Raw genomic sequence first — 23,544 nt, forward strand, 5'->3', positions numbered from 1 at the left:
TGTTCTTAATGTATTCTAGCTACAAATCCCTTAGCAGATCTATGATTTGCAAATGTTTTCTCCCATTCCGTGGGCTGTCTTTTCCTTTTCTGATGGTGCCCTTTGAAGCACAAGGTTTTCAGTTTTGATGAAGTCCAATTTATCTATTGCTTGTGCTCTTGGTTTTAAATCTGACAACCATTGCTTAGTACAAAGTCACAAAGGTTTACTCCTATGTTTTCTTGTAGGAGTATCATAGTTTTAGTTCTTACAGTTAGGTCTGTGATCCATTTTGAATTAATTTTTGTATATCTTGTAAGGTAAAGATCCATGTGGATCCATCCCTTTTGCATGTGGCTATATAATTGTCCCAGCACCATTTGTTGAATAGACTGTTCTTTCACCATTGGATTATCTTGGCAACCTTGTCAAAAATTAATTGACCATAAAGGTAAGCATTTGTTTTTGGGTTCTCAGTTCTGTTCCATTAATTTGTATGTCCATCTTTATGCTAATACCACACTGTTTTGATTATTGTAGCTTTGTAGCGCATTTTGAAAATAGGAAGTCTGAGTCTTCTAACTTCATTTTTTAAGGATGGCATTGGCTATTCTGAGTCCCTTGCATTACCATATTAATTTTAGGAGCAGTTTATCAATTTTGGGGAAAAAAAGCACTTGGTATTTTGACAGACTGAGTTGAATCTGTAGATCAATTTGGTGAATATTGCCATCTTAACAATATTAATTCTTTCAATACACAAATGTAGAATGTCTTTCCATTTATTTAGATCTTTGTTTCATTTCAGCAATGTTTTATAGTTTTCAGTTTAAAAGACATTTTTTTTGTTAAATACATTCTTAAGTATTTTATTCTTTTTGATGCTATTATAGGAATTGTTTTCTTAATTTCATTTTCAGATTGTTCATTGTTAGTGTTGAGTATATTGATCTTGGCTCCTGCAACCTTGCTCAACTGATTTATTAGTTTTAATAGTGTGTGTGTGTATTCCTTTGGATTTTCTATGTGTAAGATCATGTCTCATCTCTAATGCCTTTCTACTCTGGATGTCTTTTATTTCATTTTTTTTTTTTCTTCACCTAATAGCTCTGGCTAGGGCCTCATTACAACATTGAACAGAAGTGGCAAGAGCTGACATCTTTGTCTGGTTTGGCACATTAGAGGGGAAGCATTTGGTCTTTCATCATTAAGTAGGGTGTTAGCTATATGTTTTTTGTAAATATTTTTTACCTTGTTGAGAAAGTTCTCTTCTACTCCTAGTTTGTTAAATGTCTTTATCATGCAAGGGTATTGGATTTTGTCAAGTCCTTTTTCTGAGTCTATTAAGGTGATCATATGGTTCTGGGCCTATCAAGATGATCATATGTATTACATTGATTGATTTTCATATGTTTAAAGAACTTTGCATTTCTGGGATGAATCACTCTTGATCATGGTATATAATGTTTTATATGTTGCTGGATTTGGTTTACTAGTGTTTAGCTGAGGATTTTCATGTCTGTTTTCACGAGGGATTCTGATCTGTGATTTTCTTTTCTTGTGATACCTTTGTCTGGTTTTGTTATCAGGGCAATATTATCCTGAGAGAGTGAATTGAAAGTGTTTCCTCCTCTTCTGGTTTTTGAAAGAGTTTGTGAAGAATGGTATTAATTCTTCTTTGCATGTTTGGTAGAACTCACCAGTGAATCAATCTGGGCCTTAGCACTTTTCTTTTGGTGGGAAGTTTTTTGATTACTAACTCAATCTCTATACTTGCTATAGGTCTATTCAGACTTTCTGTTTCTTTTTGAGTCAGTTTCATTAATTTGTGTCTTTCTAGGAATTTGTCAATTTCAACTAGGTTATCTAATTTACTGGCATACAATTGTTCATAGTATTCCATTGTAACCCTTTTTGTTTCTGATGTCCCTCTTTTATTCCTGATCTTAGTAACTTTAGTCTTCTCTTTTTTTTCCTTCATCAGTCTAGCAAAAGTTTTGTCAATTTGGTGACTTTTTAAAAATAACCAGGTGACTTTTTAAAAATAACCAATGTTTGATTTTGTTGATTTCTCTGTTGTTTTCCTGTGCACTGTTTTTGCTCTAATCTTTATTATTAATCTAATCTTTCTTTCATGTTTGGTTTGCTCTTATTTCTTCTAGTTTCTTAGGGTGAAAAGTATTTTATTTGAGAGCACTCTTCTTTTTTAACATAGGTGTTCATAGCTATAAAACACATTAGTTTGATAACCAAAAGAATCTACTCTGGCCAGGTTGGCTAAATTATAGTGCCTTAGAGATCTGGGATAAGCTGGTAATTGTGTCTACTTGTCCTGGAAAACATTATCATAAGACCACTTTACATAAAACAGCCATAATTGTACCAGAGATCCATAAAATAACCGAGAATACTTCTTATTACCCTTACCCTAGATCCCTGCATGTAGGGTATAACCTAACCTAATAACAATCTCAAATCTATGTGTCATGTACAACTAATAAAAAGCCTGATAAATTAGGTGGGGCTGTCTCTCTCTCTCTCATTTGACCCTTCCCCTTTCTTGTGATTATAGAAGCTCTGCTGGCTCTCTTTAAAACACATTTTCAGGGCAGCCTGATCTGTGTGTCTCCCTGATTGCAATTGTCATAGTGGCTCAATAAGTTCTTCCTATGAGTATTTGGTCTGTTTCATTTTAGGTCAACAAGTTGTATCCCATAAGGTTTGGTATGTTGTGTTTCGTTTTTATTCATCTCAAAGTATTTTCTAATTTCCCTTGTGATTTTTTTATTTAATACACTGTTTTTTTAAGATTGTGTTTATTACTTTTTATATATTATTGAATTTCCCAAATGTATCCCTGTTATTGATTTCTAATTTTATTTTTTGTGGGCAGAGAGCATACTTTGTATGAGTCCAACTTTTTAAAATTTATCGAGCTTTGTTTTGTGATCTAACATATGGTCTCTCCTAGGGAATGTGCTATGCACACTTGATAAGAATGTATATTCTGCTTTTGTTCAGTGGAGTGTTCTATAGATATCTATTAGGTCTAGTGGCTTATAGTATTGTTCAACTCTTCTATTTTCTTTCTGATCATCTTCCTAGTTGTCTATTCATTACTGGAAGTAGGATTTTGAAGTCATCATCTGTTACAGTCATTCCTCATCTGTTACAGTCATTCCTCAGTATCCATTCAGGATCCCCTGAAAATAACAAAATCCACAGATACTCAAGTCCCTTATATAAAATGGTGTAGTGTTTGTATATAACCCATGCACATCCTCTTGTATACTTTAAATTGTCTCTCATCAACATGGTTTTATGATCATTGCTTTATGCAGTTATCTTTTAAATTAGTTGAAAAAAATTGCCTATCATATTTACTTATTTAGTTACCTTTTTTGGTGTTTTTCATCTATTTGTGTGGATTCAAATTACTGTTTATTGTCCTTTCATTATAGCCCAAAGGATTCTCTTTAGTATTTTTATTTGCTCAGGGCTTCAAATGACAAATTTTCTCAGTTTTTGTTTATTAAGGCATATCATAATTTATTCCTCATTTTTAAAGGATAGTTTTGATGGATGAGAATTCTTTGTTGACACACTTCCTTTCAGCACTTAGAATATTTTGTCCCACTGTCTTCTGACCTCCATGGCTTTTTATGAGAAGTCAGCTGTTAATTTCTTTGCTGATCCCTTGTACATGCTGAGCTATTTTTTCCTTGCTGCTATCTTTTGATCTTTGGCTTTTAGCAATTTAATTTTGATATGTCTTGGTGTGGATCTCTTTGAGTTTATTCTACTTGGAGTTTGTTAAACTTTTAGGATGCATAGATTAATGTTTTTGTCAAATTTTATTAGTTTTTGGCCATTATTTCTTCAAATATTCTTTTCTGTCTCTCTCTAGCTCTCATCTCCTTCAGAGACTTCCATTATGCATATGTTGTTATACTTCATGATGTCCCATAGGTATCTAAGGCTCTGTTAATTTTTTTTGTTGTTTTCATTTTTTTTTTCCTGTTCCTCAGACTGGATAATTTCAAATGACCTCTCTTCATGGTAAACATCATGAAAGAATCAGTAAAAAATTCTTTCTTATGCCTCCTCATATCTGCTGTTGAACCCTTCTATTGAATCTTTTATTTTATTTCTATTTCAATAGAAATAGAATTTCTACTTTTTATATATTTTCTATCCCTTTATTGATATTTTCTATTTGCTGAGATATCATTCTCATACTTTCCTTTAATTCTTTAGACATGGTTTCTTTAGTTCTTTAAACATATTATGATACTGGATTTAATGTCTTTTTCTAGAAAGTCCAACACCAGGGCTTCCTCAGAGTCAGTTTCTACTGACTGCTACCCCTCCCCCCCGCCCCCCCCCCCCCCCGTGTATGGGCGTACTTTCCTTTTTCTGTATGTAGTGTAATTTTTTTTTTTCACTTCTTGCTTGTGTAAGGCTACACAGTTAGCTAGAGGTAATAAATTAGGGCCTTTTAAAGGCATACACACATTCCTGCATGTGGCTTTGTAGATCCCCAGGAATATGTTGGAGCTTTTCAAAACCTGCTATGGACATCTCATTCCCCAAATCTTCTCAAGTTTTTTAGCTAGTCTTTTGTTTTCATTGCTAAATAATTGTCACTGATTGTTTTTAACCAATATCCTGGGGATAGGGCATTCCCACTGAGGGAGCTCCGAATCAGATCAAATAAGAAGACCTGCAAATGGGACTTTTCCAGAGCGTTGCCACACAAGTCAAATGGTGACAGTTTTCTGGGGATGGGGCTTTTTTAAAGGAATTCCAAACCTGCTCTGCTGCTTCTAGTGGCTATTAGGCTGCTGACTTTTACAACCACTGTGATTGTAAGGCTACTGGTTTTCAAGGCTGTCGCAGAGCTGGTTAGAGAGAAATGAGAATAGGATGAGTTAAACACCACAAAGCTCACTCTTCTTACCAAAATTCAGCCCTTTTTAAAAAAATAAGCATTTCTTAGATTGTTGAAATCCTTAGGTTAATTTCCAGAATACTGAGAAAGTTGATTTTGATGATTTTTCCTAGTGTTCTTATTGCTTTACAGAAGAGCAGATTTTTGGAGGTCCACATTCTGCCATTTTGGAAGTCCCACATGTACAGGCTACTTAAAATATAATTTAAATCTAACCAAAAACTCTTTGAGCAAAACTTTTTGAGTTTTTTTTCTAATTCACTAGGAAATTGGTAGGTAGTTTCAGGTGTTTTCCTGTAATAATATTTTCAAGATCTAAAGCCAATAAAGTGTTAAAAATTGTTAAAGCTGGTTAGTAGGTATATGGATATTATGTTTTACATTTTATTATTAGGGAAATACTCAATAATAAATATAAGTAAATTGTTTATTTAAAGAAATATAATCAAGACTAGTTCTGCACATAGCCCTGAGGGAGTCCAAAGAAAGGAATCCAGAAAGCATATAGGAAGTGAGAGCCATTGGATATAGTTCACATTCACACATTAACAGATGGTCATTAACTGCTTCCCAGATGCAACAGTAAGAGTCTGCACTGCCTTTAAGGAGGTGCTAACTATTTGGTGAAGGGTTGGACAAGTAAGTGGTGTGCATTGTAAAATTCTTTCTTTCTTTTTTTTTCGTGGCTTGCCAGTACAAGGATCCAAACTTGTGACTTTGGTGTTATAAGGCTGTGTTTAACCAACTGAACTAACTGGCCAGCCCAATGGTGAAGTTGTAAGAGACAACTAAGTGCGAGTACTAGGGGAACTTCCACTAAAGGAGGGCCCATAATCCACAGTTAGTGAGGAAGAGCTGGGAAGAGTTCTCAGAAGAGGTAACATCTCAGTCGACTTTTACAGAGTATGCAGAGGAGTTGGCAGGGAGGTGTAGTGGTGGTTCATGCAGGGGAAAATGTACTTGCTAAACCAGTTTGTAATGGCTGGAGTTCAAGGAACAAGTTAGTAAGTGGTGAGTGACTGAGGCTTGAGGGTCGCATAGGCCATGCTAGAGGTTGATTTTAAATCCTGGAGGCTAAAAGGAGGAGTTGGTAAAGGGACACAAAAATAAACTATATTGTATATTGATGAACTCAAATAATAAAATAATAATAATAATAATAAATCCTGGAGGCTGTGTTGCTCTGTGGAGGATTTTAAGATGGGAGATGATGGGGGCAGAAGAGTAGTGAATACAGTGGTTAAGGCCTTGGGCTCCAGAGCTAAGGGCTGGAATCTGGTCTGAAATTCTGGCTCTGAACTTACTACTTTTATGATTGTGGGCAAGTTATTTAAGCTTTCTATGCTTCAGTTTCCTCATCCGAAAAATGGAGGTATTATCTACCTCACAGAGCTCTTTTCAGCTTTAAATAAGTTAATTCATGTTAAGCACTTTGAGCTATATGCAGCCACATAGTAAGTGCGTAGCAATTACTAGAAAAATTAAGCAATTTTAAAGTAAAGATTGGGTAATGTTTTAGAAAGATGGCTTTGACACCACTGTGGAGGGAGGATGGGGTAGGAGTGGGGAGAGCGTAGGCCGGGAGACCTTGAGGCTGTCAGTGCAGTCAGGGTACAGGCCTAGGAGTGGCAGTCAGCATCACCTGGGAACTTGTTAGAAATGCAGATTTTCTTGGATGGGGCCCAGCAGTCTTGGGTTCAACAAGCCCTCCAGGTGAATATGACATGTAAAACACTGGTCTGACTAAGAGGATGTGAGAGACTGAGTAAAACATAACCATGTGGAGGGCTCCCCTTGGCCCAGGTACCAAATATTCATTGATTTAAAGATCAAATCAGAACGGCTCAGGGTGGAAGGGTGGTGGTAGTGGTAACCAAGGCAGCAAGGGGTCTCAGAGGTGCTCGGATTCTCGTGGCTGTGCAGGGATTTAACCACCACCATGTCGCGCAAAATGGCAAAGACCAAGACTACCAAGAAGCTCCCTCAGTGCGCAACATCCAACGTGTTTGCCATGTTTGACCAGTCACAGATTCAGGAGTTCAAAGAGGCCTTCAACACGATTGATCAGAACAGAGATGGTTTCATTGACAAAGAAGATTTGTGTGATATACTTGGCTCACTGGGGAAAAATCCAACTGATGAGTATCTGGATGCCATGATGAATGAGGCTCCAGGCCCCATCAATTTCACCATGTTTCTCACCATGTTTGGTGAGAAGTTAAATGGCACAGATCCTGAAGATGTCATCCAAAATGCTTTTGCTTGCTTTGATGAAGAAGCAACTGGCACCATCCAGGAGGATTACCTGAGAGAGCTGCTGACAACCATGGGAGATTGGTTTATAGATGAGGAAGTGGATGAGCTGTACAGAGAAGCACCCATTGACAAAAAGGGGAATTTCAATTACATTGAATTTACCCGCATCCTTAAACATGGAGCAAAAGACAAGGATGACTGAAAAGAACTTCAAATTCCAGCCAAATGTTCCTTGTTGCCACTTAGGGTATTTCTGAGATTTTCTCTTAGAGCCTGTTGCATGCCCTTAGCTTTACAGCTTTTGCCTTTCCTGTTGTATTTATTGTCAGCCACTTTGGGCACATGTATCTTTATAATCAGACTTGAGATGGGACTTTTTGTTATTTTCAGAATAGACAATAGGGTAATTTAACTTACCAGGCCCCCTGCCTCCCCCTCCAAAATAACTGCAGTCCACACAGAGTCAGTATATTTTTTCAGAGAAAGTTACTCAATTTTTTCTGAACCATAATTAAACTTTATGATAAAACAAAACAAAAAAATAATAAAGATCAAATCAGATCTTATCCCATTTTACAGATGAAGAAACCAAGACTTAGAAAGTTTCTTGCCCAGCCACACAGCTGATAAGAGAGGACAGTAGGAATTGGACCCAAAGCCTGTGCTTTTAACCACTATGCTCTTCTCATAATCAGAGAGGGACTGAGAGGAAAGGTAGTTTCAGAGATCATAAAGTGATAGAATTACCAGGACTTACTGGGTGATTAGCTATGGGCATAGAGGGAGGTGTCAATGTCGACTCCCAGGTCTCTGGATTTGGATAAATGTTGATGTCATTCTCTGATTTAGGCTGCATGAATGTAGAAGCAAGTTTAAAGCAAAATAATTTTGTGTGTGTGTTTGTGTGTGTGCATATTGAGTTTAATGTCCCTATAGGAAAAACAAATTGTGGAGGCTCTATACGTTGAACACTCAGGCTGGAGATACAGATTTGGCAGGCATAAGCATGCCGGTGTGTGTGGCTGAAGATTTGGGCATGGGCAAGATGATCCTAGGCAAGTAGAGCAGCAGACAAGAAAGAGGACCAAGGATAGAACTTTGGGGAAAAGATAGAGGAAGAGGCTTTTGCAAAGTAGACTGTAAAAAGACACTGGGCCAAAGTAAATGAAAAAAGGGAAAGAGGAGGGGCTCACAAATCTGGGAGAAAATAAGCTCAAAGTCAGCTCAAAGAGGGGTGCACTAGCACTGGCTGTTGTTGAGAATCTTAGCCATACTGCAAGGTAGACTCTGATCCCTTTTCCTACTGTCTGCTCTCCCAGGAGTAAACAGGGATTCATGACACCAGAGAGAAAAAGGCTGTCCCAAATGGCAGAATGTTAGGAGCGGGTACTCTATGCCTGAGGCAGTCATTAATAAAAACTTATCTGGATGCTGACAGAATGCCAGTGCATATTCCCTATAAAAAAATTTTTTTTTTTTTGTCTTTTTCATGACCGGCACTCAGCCAGTGAGTGCACCGGCCATTCCTATATAGGATCTGAACCCACGGCGGGAGCGCAGTCGCTGCGCTCCGAGCACCGCACTCTCCCGAGTGAGCCACGGACTCGGCCCTAAAATTTTAATTAATGAGATTGTACTCCTTAATAGGTAACTTGGTGTAATAACAGTAGTCTTGATGAACTGTAGTCAGTGTGGATTCAGTGATATACTAACAGAGGTCTAATTCATCACAGTTAACAGACTTATGGTTTTCTATCACACTCCCGGTGCCTTTAAGCACTTATGGTGATCATAATGCTTACTGTTTTCTCACTTCAGTTTGAGTATGAGCACTACTATGTGCAGACAAAGAAGCCTAACTGTACAGTCTGATGGCAGCTAGTATGTGAGTATGTGAGAGGGCAGATGTGGATCTGAAGTCTCACACATAAGGAAATAGCATTTACTGAGTGCTCGTTGTGGTCGATATTTAACATAATTGGTTTCATTTTATCCTCTCAGGCATCCTCTAAGGTAGTCATGGGAATGAGCCAGACTTAGTGAACAAATGAGGCAGTTAAGTTTCTCAGGGCTAATAACTTGCCAAGGTCATAACACCTACTAAGTATAGAGCTACGATTTGAAACCCCTACCCATCTCACTCCAAAGCTCATATAATTTCCACTAATAATGGCAGAGTGGAATCAGTATTAAATCAGCCTGCACACTTCATAATGATGTCATAAAATTCAAATAAGTATGCTAGGTGAAAGCACTTTTAAACTTTGATATATGAAAAAATACTCAGCATCACTAATCATCAGGGAAATGCAAATCAAAACCACTTTGAAATATGACCTCACCCCAATCAGACTAGCTATTATAAAAAAGACAAAGAATAAGAAATGCTGGTTTTGGATATGGAGAGGAACCCTCCTGCACTGTTGGTGGGACTGTAAATTAGTACAGCCATTATGGAGAACAGTATGGAGGTTCCTTAAACAACTACACATAGAACTTCCATATGATCCAGCAATCCCACTCCTGGGGATATATCCAAAGGATTGGAAAACATCAGGTCGAAGGGCACCCCCATGTTCATTGTAGCTCTGTTCATAATAGCCAAGATATGGAACCAACCTAAATGTCCATCAATGGATGACTGGATAAGGAAATTGTGGTATATATACACAATGGAATACTGCTCAGCCATAAAAAAGAATGAAATTCTACCATTTGCAGCAATGTGGATGAACCTGGAGGAAATTATTCTAAGTGAAACAACCCAGGTGCAGAAAGAGAAATACCACATGTTCTCACTCATAACCAGGAGCTGAATCCATGAATAAACAAATGAACAATAAAGAGAGACAGAGAGAAAGAAAGAAAAAAATGACAATCACAGTAATACATTAAGCTTTTAGAAAACTAGAGGTGCAAAAGGGAAGTGGAGGGGTTGAGGGAGGGTGGCTAATGAGGAATTGGTCATTGGACACAAATAATGGTTGTGTATTGTAATGGTGAATAAGCTAACTATACTGATCTAACCACTACATGTTGTACACAGTTATTGAAAATCAACGTTGTACCCACATGTATGTACAAAATAAATAAATAAATAAATAAACTTTGAGAAGAAGAAAGCCATATGCAGGCAGGATGTTATTTCCCCTATTGATATCAGAAGTAGTATCTGAAAATATAAAAGGCTTCAAAAAAGGTCTAAAAGTACATTCTTGTTAAAAGCCCCGAAAAGAAAATCTTAATGTTATCATTTTTTTCTTGACTTTGCTGTTTATCACTACGTCCCAGAGCTCATTTTTATACAGACCACTTTAAGGGGAACCCTCATCCCCTCTACTGTAACCCTTAATACATACCCCCTCCCACATGGAATTGCTCCCTTCCTTGCTATTCTGCTGGGATGTAGAGCAGTACTGGTGGGAGGAACCAGAAGAGAGCAAGCCTTTAACCTCTCTGCATCAGTGGCTGTTTTATAAAATGATGTGAGTTGATTATATTCCTGGTATCAGGACAACCTCAACCCCCTACCCTATGGCCTCCCTGAGGTCTGGGCAACCATAGAGAAAAGACTGAACCCAAGCTGGCCCATGGAAACTTGAGAAACTTTCTTGACCTCATGCCTGCCAATACCATGGGAGCAGACCATGATCTGTTTCATGTCTCTCCCAAACAAATCCTACAGACTCTCTCATATTTTCCATTTTACAATAACATAACCTCTTCCATCATTTCACAGTCAGCAACTGCTATGGTCTGAATATGTCCCCCCACCCCCAAATTCACATGTTGAAACTTAATCACCAATGTGATACTAAGAGGTGGGGCTTTTAGGATTTGATTAAGAATAGGATTTGTGACCTTATAAAAAGAGGTTGAAAGGAGTGCCCTAGTGCCTTTTGCCCTTCCATCTCTTCTGCCATGTGAAGACACAGTAGTCATCGCCTTTTTTTGCCATGTGAGGACACCATAAGGAAACTCCACTCATGGGACAGGCCCTCACTAGACACTGAACCTGCCAGGGCCTTGATCTTGGCCTTCCCAGCTTCCAGAACTGTGGAAAATAATTTTCTGCTGTTTATAAATTATCCAGTTTCAGGTATTTTGTTATAGCAGCATAAATGGACTAAGACAGCAACCTCCTCCTGTCTTATCTCCATTATAGTCACATCAGGACAGGCCAAAGGGGGAATTTGGGTATTTTATCATTTAGAGGGCCATTAGTTAGAGTCAGACTTCTAGAAGGGCCCAGGCCCCCAATATTTTTGCTTCCAAATGTGTTTTTCAAAGCTATATATATTCCTCTCCATATATGGCATCCATACATCAAAATCCTAGGTCATGTGAAATAAGAGGAAGGAGGTCCCTAATGTACCTGCTATATTCTAATCACAGCACAGGTTATAGAAATAACCTCCCTTGGGGAAAAAAAAGGGTTTCCAGAAGTTCTTCCTTTGGTACAATCCACTAGGCCTTAGAAAAGGAATGGGATGTCAGAGAAAACTTCTAAGCAAGAGAACAGAAGAAAGAAATTTTAGACAATGATCCTGAAGATTGCTCCCCACACTCCCTCCTGAAAGGGGACCTAAAATGGTTCACCTTCATTCTGTTTTATTACTTTTCTTTTCTTTATAAGCTGGCACCACAGGCTCTAGATGGCCAGTAAGGTCCCTTCCAGTAGAAATTCAGACAGGTGAGAAGACTGTATTTCTGAGAAGTAACAAAGGTGAAAAGAATCCAATGTTCTTTGTCTCTTTGATAAGGGGAGAAGTCAGGTGCAATTAAGGCAGAAAGTTCAGGAAGATACCACGGTACAAGTGAAGTAGGGGTTATGGTGGTCTAGTAGATTCCAATGATCCAGAAAGAAAATCATAAGGAAAAACCATCAGCGACTATGGACCTTGGCATATATTGCTGAAACCAATAGAGGTTTGGTCATTTGCCTGAGGGCATTTAGCTAGACTGTGAAGCTAGGCTGTCTGACTCCATTTCTCTCTGGCAGAACAGCTCTTCCCTGTCCTTGCGTGTGAGCAGCCACGTATTCTTCACTTGAATCAGCAATAGCAACAGTCTGTGATGAGGACTCAGCTGATTTAGCTCACCTGCTAATGATGCTGTTGAATCCCAGACAGCTTTCTATAGGGGCCACCATGTGTGAAATAGGGCAGCAAGGGTGCATAGTAACATCTTCCTCTGCTTGGGGAAGGGTTTTGAGAAAAAAAGCAAAATCTAACAAAACTGACATTTTCCCCTTCTTGTTTCCCTCCCACCTCTCATTTTCCCCCAGCCCACTTTATTTTAGGGCTTGAGCACAGGAGACCAAATTTTAAAAGTACTCCCTAGTAATAGTGTCAGTAGAGATAACCAAAGGACTAAAGAGATTTAACCAAATATTAAAATGGAGCCACTTACTTTCCCCATATAGCAATGACACTGTCTCCATTCTATCCTGCTAGGTTTGGATATTCCAGTATTTTAAGGAGAGATCCTTTCCTTACCTTGGTTCACTGCTCCATCACTTTGACCCTGAGTAATTTGTGAACACCCAATGTGATTCAAAAATTTATTATAAGGGCTATCTTTACACATAAATGAATTAGTCGTTACCTGCCTAGTATACGTTGAAAAACACAGGGAGGACTTCCTTACTCAAATATATATCTGCTACTAGCTTATGACATTCCTTGAAATCCCACCACTGCAGATTCCTGACCTTGTGTTAGTAGATCAAGTTGCGGTTATAGCCAGTTGCTATTATTAGGTGTTCACCTAACACCAGAGATCCTCAAACCTAAGAATCCTAATGAGGGCGTGGGGGTGTTGAGGGAAAGGGTAGAGGTGAGAGATTTTAGAGGCTTAGAGTATTGCTTGTAAAGAACAGATACAAGTAGAGTGTCTAGTAGACAGAAAAGTCTTAACGCATCAGGTGCTAAGTGATGAGATCGCACCCAGGGAGGAGATGGAGTATCCTTTGAGACAAAAACGGGCCATCTCACAGTTTTGCCTGAGCTTGGTTCTGCTTATTGCATAGGTAAGGACCCTAAGCAAAAGGAAGTGGTGGAAATTCAGGAAGCTCTCAAACCTGAGATAAAACATGTAGAGTTTAGGGTTTATGCAGTACAAGCCAAAGAGGAAATAACTAATTTTGAGAGAAGTAATCATTGCTTCGAAGTATCCAGAAAGTGGTTTTGACTTATGTCTAATCATTTGAAGGCAAGATATTTACAAATTCTTTTTTGTTGATGTAGAAATACTTGCTGAAAGAATGAATAAAAAGAATAGGAGATACAAGATTAAAATGACATGAATGGGAGAGGAAATACAAGGCTCAAACTTACCTCATGTCAGAATGATTGTTTTATTTCCCAGCTGAATAAAATCAGGTCATGTATGGTTGTAAATGGTGATTTTTGCCAGGATCACCAATTAAAGTGACTTTACAGGTTGCTCCAATTTTCCCAGTCCGTGGACATTCCTAATAGATGATTTTGCTATCTTTAGGACATTCTTGAGGTTTGAATACATCGTGTCTCTTGCAGTGCTTTTTCAGTACCAAACATATTCAGGAAGGGTCATGGTTAGTTCAGCCAGCTGCTTTCAACATTTGTTGGTCTCCAGTTAATGAGTGTACATGTAATGTCTTCTTTTATTTTCATCACCAGAAACCACAGAAATAAAGGGGAATAGTAAACCAGAAAATCCAAATCAAGCTGTGACTCAGATTTCCTAAGAAAGAGAGTACTGCAATCTACTTTGACCTATTCTATCTTAAATTAAAAAATCACTTTTGGGGCAACATTAATTATTCAAGTCAGTGTAAGGAATAGCAGTTCTTCCTTGATCATCCTCTTCATATGATAAACTTACTCACTGGACATAGCTGTATTGATAAGTTGTTTGCCTCTGGGGAAATGGCTTATTAGAAGTGTGTATATGGAATAGTAATACAGTGAAAAACCGGAACCTAAAGTTGGGGATAAGTACAGAAGATCAGGCCCTGTAGAAATTAATAACATGAACCCTGAAGCCAGAGTGGCAAGGTTCAAATCTCGTCTTCTCTTCATATCTATGAGAGCTTGGGTAAATTATTTACCTTCTTTGTATCTTAGTTCCTCCATCTGTAAGATGGGGTAACGAGAGTATTGTTAATAGAGTTGATGTGAGGATTATGAATATGTGTAAAGCAGTTAGAATAGTGCTTGGTACACAGTAGGTGCCCAGTAAATGTGACCAATTGTTATTATCCTTCAGTAAATGGTAAATTTTACACTTGTCATCATAGAGTGTAGTTCTTAAGTCAGGCCAGGTGCCATTCAAGATGTTACAGAGCTGTGGAGGAGTTTTTTTGCAAAGTACATGTCCCTTCATGTTATCTGGGGTTTTTTCTTTTTTTTAAATGTTACCTCAGTTGCCTTGCTTGTCGTTATCAACTTTTGGTCACCAGTCAGGGTATTCCACTTGCATTTAATACTGCAAATTCAAGGATGCTTTTAGAGCAGAGATACATGATTTTAAGGGATTCCCTAAAGGAAAAATAGGTATTTGAAAAGTTCATTTTTTCTGCCAAAAATATAGGTGGCTTCCATGAAATCCCATGTGACTGTATTTCCTGATCTGATGAGGATAGTTCTCTAGGAAGCTCATTTTTTGATATTCCTAAAAGAGGTCAGTATTCAAAGCAAAAATCCTTTTAAAAAATCCTTGATATTTTGATCTGTGCTTTGATAGCCCATATTTTTATTGTCTGACTGTATGATAACCGTGAGCATGGTTTAAAGGTATGTCCACAAATTCTTTGATACTTCCCTCAGGAGGTGGAACTTAATTCCTCACTCCTTGAGTGTGGGCTGGACTTAGTGACACCCTTGTAGTGAATGAATACCACAGAAGTGGTGGGATGAAACTTTTGATATTAGGTTATAAAAAGACCATGGCTTCTGTCATCGGTGTACTCTCTTGCTCTCTCTTTGACTGCGGAATTATTTGCTCTGGGGGAAGTCAACTGCCTTGTCATGAGGACACTTGAGCAGCCAGTGGAAAGACCCATGTGGTGAGGAACTGAGGCCTGCCAAAAGCCATGAGAATGAACTTGGAAGTGTATCCTCCCCTAGTTGAGCTTTTGAGATGACTGACAGATGGACTGCAACCTCATGAGAGACCCTGAAGCACAACCACTCAGCTAAGCCACTTAGAGTTCTTGAACCTCAGAAACTGTGTGAGATAATAAATGTTTATTGTTTTAAGCTGCAGTTAGGACAAATGAACCTATCTGTGTTCATTTCTTCAGTGAGACATTGCCTTATACAAATTTATAGCACAGGGCTGGTTATAGGTTGCATATAAAAATAGGGGTAAAGAATTTTACCTTTCTTTTAAAAAGCAAAATTGACTCTATCCTGACATCTTTTTCATTCTTTAGCCAGCACATCTCTTTGGTGTGTATTATAGTCTAGTCTTCCCTCTCCAGTGATTAGTCTGCAAATCATGAGAACATTCTTCCATTTTCTTCAGTGGTTCTGCCTCTCACCAATTAAGAATGAGACAACCCTGAGGGCTCTCCATATGGAAAAATGATTAAGGTTCTTGGTGCCCTGTGCTGTTAAAAAGAATGGTGACTAAATACAGAAGCAGTGAGGAGGAGGCATACATCTTTTCATCCGAAGCTATTCTAGTACTGGAACCTGCAAGGTTCCATTTCTCTTGGAATTTTAAGATGCTCATACCTCATTATATTTTCAATTATAATAAATAACTTCTGCCATTTGGAAAGTTTAGATAAAATGCGTTGAATGAACCTGCGTTCCATCTGCTGATCAAACTGGAACCTGAATCAAGTAAACTTCTCCAGTATAAATGCTACAGTCTGATTTCTGCAAGTCACTGGACCATTAATGGCTGGCTTCCAAGGTGGCCCTATCTCAGGCAACGTATATCCCCTTTGGAAACTACATATAAATCTACCAGGCTTGGGTATGAGATAGGTTATTCCATTGTGTGCCCCCTATAAGGCCACAAGAAGTTGCCACAGTTCGTGATCATAGTTTGAAAAGTATTAGCTGGCCAGTTGCTGGTACTTAATGAAATACATTCTTTTATCTCTGGATAACACTTTGCTCTCTTCTTTATATTAAGATATTTCTTTCAAGGACTGACACTTCAGCATTTTTTAATTAAAGTTTATAAGTACAATGCATAGTTTGATAATTCTGGACTTGGAGATTTAATCCTTCAGTAGTGCTAAGACACTCCCCCACCTTTTTGAAAACTCCTCAGCTGGATGTCATTCAGCCATCATATCAAGGGACTGATGTACCATGTGCTCTTAATTTAAGGTCCTGAGGCTGGGAATTTTCCATTGCACATGAGTTTAAATTTGCAAGCAAGTAAGAGCAACACGTTCCCTAACTCTCCAAAAGGTTAAGCATGAAATACAGTAAGAGAAAATCAAATACAGTAATTTACTTTCTATAATGCTGTAATTAGGCACTATAGTATATGGTCAAAACCTTTACTATTAAGTAATCACAGAAAATTCCATATGGATGATTTGTGAACATTCTAAAGTCAGACTGGGAATTTGCTTCTTGTTCACGTTTTCTTTCTAAACACAATTTTCTTAAATAGTGTGTGGATCTCCATTAATATTTGCAACTCAGTAACATTTAAGAGCTTGACATTTCTTAATGTCAGTAATTTCCATACTGAGATTTGACATATATTTGGACTCATGTTAAATCAGATATCTTAGTCATCATCATTTAAAAAAAAAATTTTTTTAAATCTCAAGTATGGAAGCGAAAAAAAAAAATCCCCTCATTCATTTCTTTATTCAACCCCTTCCCCCTACGCCCGCTATACATACATACACACAATCTAAGCCTTCTTCCCCACCAGCTTTGTTTAGTTAATTCCTATTCATCAGTCAAAACTTAGCTTAAATAACTCCTCATACTACTGCATGCTGGTTTTTGTGCTTGCCTCTGTCAATTCCAACCATAATAAAATGTTTTTTCTATTCTCTCCACGTTGGCCCCCCCAAACTGTGACTTCTTCACCTAGGGAGTGCATCTTTTGTTTTTGATTTCTTACTACCTACCAGAGTACCTGGCATAGCAGAAAGTGCTTGTTAAATGTCTGCTGAATGAATGAATAACTTCAGCCTCCAGGCTAGCTAGCAGAGGAGTTCAGAGGCTAAATAAACATCATTCATAAGCTCAGCCAGAATCTTGTTGCAGCCAGAGCAGCAGGAGCCCAGCAAGTCAAGGACAATGCCATCCTGGGGCTTATAACTCCCTCAGGAACTATGCAAGGCCAGACCAATGAGGGGCGGGGGTCCGTAGGCTGAGGTGCCCTCCCTCCCCAGATCCCTGCTGCTTTGCAGTTTTGTGCTGTCTGTGGGCCTGGACCAACTCAGGGTGAGGGAGGCTCCTGAAGACTTTTTGCTTAGTCAAGAACTCCAAAAAGCAGAACAGGTAGGGAGACATGTTTTCCCCAGTTGAGTCCTAAACAAATTCAACTACATCAATCATGCTCAATATTTAAAAACATTTTTTATTCAAGGCAGAGGTTGACTTCATTACATTTGCCGGGAAAGTAGACTGGTGACAAGTGAAAACACTACCTTAGAAGCCAGTTTAACTTAGGGTGGATCCAAATGGGCAGTGGGGCTGTGAGAAGCTTCATTTCTCATCCGTCAACCAGAGGGAGGACTTTCCAGCGATCTGGGCAGTAGGGTTTAGATAAATGGAGGTTGTGCCCCTTGAAGTGCTCTTACTTTTCAGTTCAAAATATGCCTCCTGCATTCCACATATTAAGCAGTTGGAGTCCAGGGGGGATTCAGACCTACTTAGAGCATAGTCTTTCCTATTTAATTATAGAATTTCCTCATTCTTAACTGACCTGGCCAGCTCCTTTATCAGTTATGTTCATGTAGCTCATGCCTTATATGTTCACTTAAACCCTTGGGAGTGTAACTGGTAGGGCTTTCTTTTTATGCTTGGAAAATATGAGCCTTTAAGTTTTATTCAGCAGAGGCTCAAGCTAGCAACCTGGAATATGCCCAGTTCTGGGGAGGTACCCAGAGTACTGGACAGAGCAGCTGAAATGCAGCTTAAGTTCTGGTTCTGTTGCAAACCAGCCACCGATCTTGAAATAGTTTCTTAGTCTCTGAGCCTGTTGCCTCATTTGATAAATGGAAACTAGTAATATCACTCAGGGTCCTTGGAAGAAGTATTTTATATCACTTTGCAGACTCTGAACTCCATCCCTCTCTCTGATGCACTGGAAACATTGCATTCTAACTACGCTAAGAGCCCTTCTGCAGTGACTTAGTCTCAGGGAGCTGGATGAAGTGTGTCTAGTGGTGTTTCCAAACTGATGAGCTCCTCTCCCTCACTTACCCCTTGGGGTTTTCACATTCTTACTGTTTCTGGCCTCCAAGGAAATCATACTTATTTTCCAACTCAGCTATGAATTTTAAAAGTTTTTAAAAAATTTGAGCAGCATTTGTATACTACAACAGAAAGGTTTCTTTGAACATCTAGTTTGTATATTGCTCGGTATTATTTTCTAATGGAAGCAAATATAAACTTTAAAGAATCCATAAATAAAGCTATCTGCTGCCATAACTGCCTGTCTCCTCATCATACTCTAGATAAGGTTCTGCATCTTACAGAAAATTTTAAAAGCCTTGTTTAGGGTGTCAGACCTGGCTCAAAATCCAGCTCTTCTACTCAGAAGCTATGTGATCTTCTTGTTCCAAATCTGTAGAATGTGGGAGAGAAGGTAATAATAATTATATGCACTTTGCAGGATTTTTGTGAAACTAAGTGAGGTCAGGTATGTGTGAGCAGCAAGTGGAGTGCCTGGCCCATGATAGCTGTTTAGTTAATAACATTTTCTATTGTGATCAACATCTGGTTTGAGATTCTGACATTCTGTAACTACTCCTTCTCATCCCCCCACCCCATCATCTGGCCCCCTGTAATGTGATACCCACTCAGCTATTACCCGATTGCTCATAGTGAGAATAGACTAACCACCTGCTACCTTTAGGAACTGGCTGTCCCTGGTCAGAGCATCCTGTGCAGCAAGTGTTCATAATCAGTCTGTTCCTGCTGACCTCTGCCACTTGCCCTCTGCCCTCTAAGGTCATCCTTTGTCCCTTCCTGGGCAGCAGCAGCATCTAACCATGTGGTATGGTGGTGTCACGGAAGTGTGCTGTCCTTAAACCCTAGCCTGTCTGACCCTACCCACGATGAGTCTGGGGCCTAGCATTCCCTACTCCCCCTGACAATGTTCCTTCTTTCCCTGGAACTACATTGGCCAGTATGGAAAATGGGGAGTCAATAAGGTCTATCAGTATTCCACTTGCATAGCTTTATAAGTTACTAAAATGACAGGTTGGTCCAGTGAGGAAAATCAAACAACTACACAAAAAATCCAGTCAAGCCATTGTAGACCATCACAGAAGACCCTCAGTAGGAAAGGACAAAATGCTTAATACCCAGAAACATGAAAGTGAAAAACACTGAATTTGGTAAAAGTGAAATAATTTCTATAAATGAGTCACATATATAGAAAATTTGGAAAAATTCAGAAAACCTTTAAAATTTTTTGGTCAACATTAATAACTAACATTATCTTTTTGTTTCCTCCTAATCATTTTTGCATATATTTATACACATATATAAAGTATTTTTTTAAGTAAATGAAATTGGAATAATATTTTATACATAGTTATTTCAAGTATGCAATACATTTTTTGAAAATTTTATGTACAGTTTTTGTTTCATTTTCCAACTAATAACATATCATGAGCACTCTCCCATGATAGTATATATTCTTCAGAAACACTGTATTTAAAGTCCTTATAATGCTTCCTTATTTGGATATTTCGTAATGCATTTTATTGTCCTGTACCTACTCACTTTGGTTATTTTCATTGTTTTGCTGTTTTAAATAATTTTGTGAGGTTAATCCTTGTACTTAAAGCTCTGTTCACATCTCTGATTGATTTCCTTAGGATAAAATTCAAGAATAGGCATTATTGCGCCAAAGACTATAAACAAGTGTTTGTTCTCTGCTTTGTTTGAAAGTGAAGTATAAAGAAATCCCCTTCTGAAAGCTGCTCCTTTCATTCATTTTTATCCTATGGATACCTTCTTTACCTCCCCCTTTGTGCCAAGAACCATATCGGGCTATGTGAATTTCTTACCCTGTTACATTCAAGAGAGTTAGGGTCTCACTTCTCCCCAGCCGTCCTCCCTGCAGTTCTCCCCACCACCCACCATCTCCCTAGACTGAGCCAAGTCCCCGACTGTGCCATCACCCCCATCCACACACCCAGGCTCTCCTAGCACTGTCATAGCATTCACCACGCTGGGTTCTAATCCCTTTGGTTTTATTTTGGCATTAGATAGTAAGCACCCTGGGGGCAAGGACTGTATTTCATCCATCTTTATTGCCCCAGCTCCAAGCCTGGTGCTTTTTTATGTCGTAGGCACTGAAGGAGGAACATATTATTTAGTCAATACACACACCACACACATACACACAATACACATATTATTATTAGATAACAGGAGATACAGGTGTGAGTGGGAAAGAGTAGAAAGAGGGCTATCTTCATGAAGTAATATAGTTATATTTTCTCAGTTACAGATGTATAGATAGGCTATTGCTTTTTGGTATATGTCCAGATGGGCCAGATGGAATTAAATTCAGGATTTTATCAGGTTACTTTGGGCAGCAGTCTTCCTGGAGACATAGCTTTAGAGTCATTTTCGTAGTCTACTAAGCTAGAAAATTAATAATTATTGGATCAAATTGGCCCAAAATCTGATTGGAATTTATTTATCCCAAATGCACAAAATTGCACAATCTTTATTTTGTCCCTTTAGATGGGATATAAGTGACTGTGTTCTGACTGAAAGGAAAAAATTGTCTGGAAATAATTCATATGTAACTGCAGAACCTGCCAATGGCATGCTTCACAAGGGCAAACTTGGCTTTGGAAACTGTTTCTCCTTCCAACTCGAATTCTTCAATAATAGGTCTGTGCTAACTAACTCAGTGGCCAGAGAAGTCTTGTTTGCTTGTCAAACATTGTTGGATATAGATATAGATACTCATATCTATATCTATCTACATAGATATAAATATACACACATTACACAGCTACAAAATAAACTTGTAGAAATGTAACTTAATTTATCTCTCTAGAACTGAATACAACATAACTTTTGAGTCCATATTGGATCTGCTACTACTAAAATCTTGCTCCATTCACTTTGAGGTGTATTACATAATTCCCTGATTTTTTTATGTTCTTTTGTGTAAATAACAAATTGTTTATGCTTTTGTCTCCCTTTTCCCCAGGGATTATGTGTAGGTGTCAGGATGTTGTTATTGTCCTGGCATCTGCTGGAATGACCCAGGTCTCCATGGCCTGTGATTGGAAGGACCACTCATTTGAGCTCTGAAGCTCCTGAGAATTGCCATTCCTCCCTCAGGGGAGCCCAGCAGCTCTCTCTGCTTCATAGTATCCTGTCCGGCTTAGCTTCTCCTTCAGCCATTGCCTCTCCACACTGCGGCAAAGGTTTATGATTTTTCTGGGCTATGCCCTCAGTCTTCGGTGCTTTGAGTTCCACCTGTGCTTGGAAATACACACATTAAAGACTCCCTCTTATTTTCCTGGTTGTCTCCCCTCTGTCTCCCCACTATCCACCGCCCTCTTGCCTGGCCAGCCTTACTGGTCAGGGAGAGCAGGAAGAGAGGATTCATGAGCAGGAAAAGTCACTGTTTGCTCCGTTGTCGTATGCCGATGGTTTAGTCCTGAAGCTTTGCTGATGGATGCCCAAAAAGATTTTTCTCTTGAGAATATTGTCTCTTTATGAGTTTCCACAGTCTCCTTGAAACTCAAAAGCTATGCATAACTATATCTTTCTTTTTGCATTTCAGCTATAGCAATTCCAGTCTTCCCTAGGACAATGAGTGCCTCATGCTGAATGGAGGAAGGTCATTTATATGCAAAGGGTCAGGAACTTCAATTAATATCTCCAAATATTATTCTACCAACACATGTATATTTAAATAGATTAAAAGCTATATGGTAATATAAATAAGGATAACTTAACCTCAAAGGCCAGATATGTTTTTAGTTGAAACCATGGGGAACAAAGTTGATTCCACACTGAGAAAAAAGGTCAAAGAAAGTGTAATTCTCCTTAAAGCACCAGATGAATCAGTCTATGCCTCTCGTTTCCAGTCTTCCTCTCCCTTTTTCCTCTCTCTCCTTTTCTCCTCTTTGCCTTTTATTAAAAGTCAAATGCCCCTTTTAATAAAAGTCATTTTCAGAAATTCCTGTTATACTCCACTCCCATAGCATTCATAAACATGCAGACGCAGTACTTGCAATTTGCAGGGAACCTTAAAGAGAAGTGAGACATCTCACTGAAGAATCCTCAAATAACGTGAAGATGTGAAAAAATATAGCCAGTGCTTCTCTGGCTTATGTAGGAAGAATCAAAGCAACCATGATAATAATTTTATTAATCATTGGAAGATACTGGACTTAGAATTCTGGTTGTAATTATGTAATTATAAATTAATTTCAGTAGCATACTTTAATCTGACCTAAATGCCAGCAGTCGATATGAAGAGTATGCTAATGAGTGTCACAAAGCTTGTCTGCTTGCTTATACCTCTACTCATGCCTGGAGAGTATATGTGAGGGCTCCAGCAGCAAGAGGATCTGCTGTGGTTTTCCGAGACTCCTCAATGCCTGGGATTAGTTTAATAGAAAGCAGCTCTCCTTAACGTGTTCAAGCTTAACTGAAAAGGAAGGACCAGAAGGGTGCACACAGACCGCACCCAAGTGTGAAATAAACATTATTATTACAGCAGTTGAAATGTGAAGTTGTCAAACATTTCAGTTTCAAAATGGTGTTCATGAGAATCAGATGACACATCTATACTTTAACTCTGGTGAAGTGTGAAAATTAGATGAATATTCCATCAGATTTTGAAAGCTTGAATTATCACTCCTCCTCACCCATGAAAGAGGTTGTTCTTTCATATTTAGGGTGGCACTCCTCATTTGCAGAAGAGATCTTTCTGGCACTCATACACTGCTTCTCATTTCTTCTAGTCATCTTATCGATTACTATATTTGCTGGGAAAAGCCCAGATATACCTAAATCTAGAATTCAACTGTATAGCATCAAGGGTTTAAAATAATAAAATTTGTCATCAAATGGACTGCCTCACATTCAGCCAGTATCAAACTCAATAGGTGATATTTTTGCTCATGCAAAGATCTCATAGTGGAAAAGAAAATTCTAATTTGTAATAGACCT

At 38.6% G+C, this 23,544-nt stretch overlaps 2 protein-coding genes across 8 annotated transcripts in view; both read left to right on the top strand.

Annotated features, from left to right (window-relative positions):
* Positions 1-23,544, top strand: part of PPM1L (protein phosphatase, Mg2+/Mn2+ dependent 1L) — a 287,755-nt gene that overhangs the window by 251,853 nt on the left and 12,358 nt on the right. The gene's annotated exons all lie outside the window — the stretch shown is intronic.
* On the top strand, positions 6,861-7,423 carry LOC134382504 (myosin regulatory light polypeptide 9-like). Of its 2 annotated transcripts, XM_063103104.1 has the most exons (2): positions 6,870-7,044; positions 7,207-7,423. In XM_063103104.1, the coding sequence occupies exons 1-2, from the start codon at positions 6,870-6,872 to the stop codon at positions 7,386-7,388; spliced, it is 357 nt and encodes a 118-aa protein (XP_062959174.1). In that variant the 3' UTR covers positions 7,389-7,423. The 2 variants fall into 2 exon arrangements, with proteins under 2 accessions (XP_062959180.1, XP_062959174.1); XM_063103110.1 differs by having other exon boundaries at positions 6,861-7,423.

This window comes from Cynocephalus volans, chromosome 1 (genome assembly GCF_027409185.1).
Source record: "Cynocephalus volans isolate mCynVol1 chromosome 1, mCynVol1.pri, whole genome shotgun sequence".
Taxonomy (NCBI): Eukaryota; Metazoa; Chordata; class Mammalia; order Dermoptera; family Cynocephalidae; genus Cynocephalus; species Cynocephalus volans.

Excerpts from the sequence above, each read along its gene's own strand:
- LOC134382504 (XM_063103110.1), top strand. The coding sequence starts at position 6,870 with ATGTCGCGCAAAATGGCAAAGACCAAGACTACCAAGAAGCTCCCTCAG.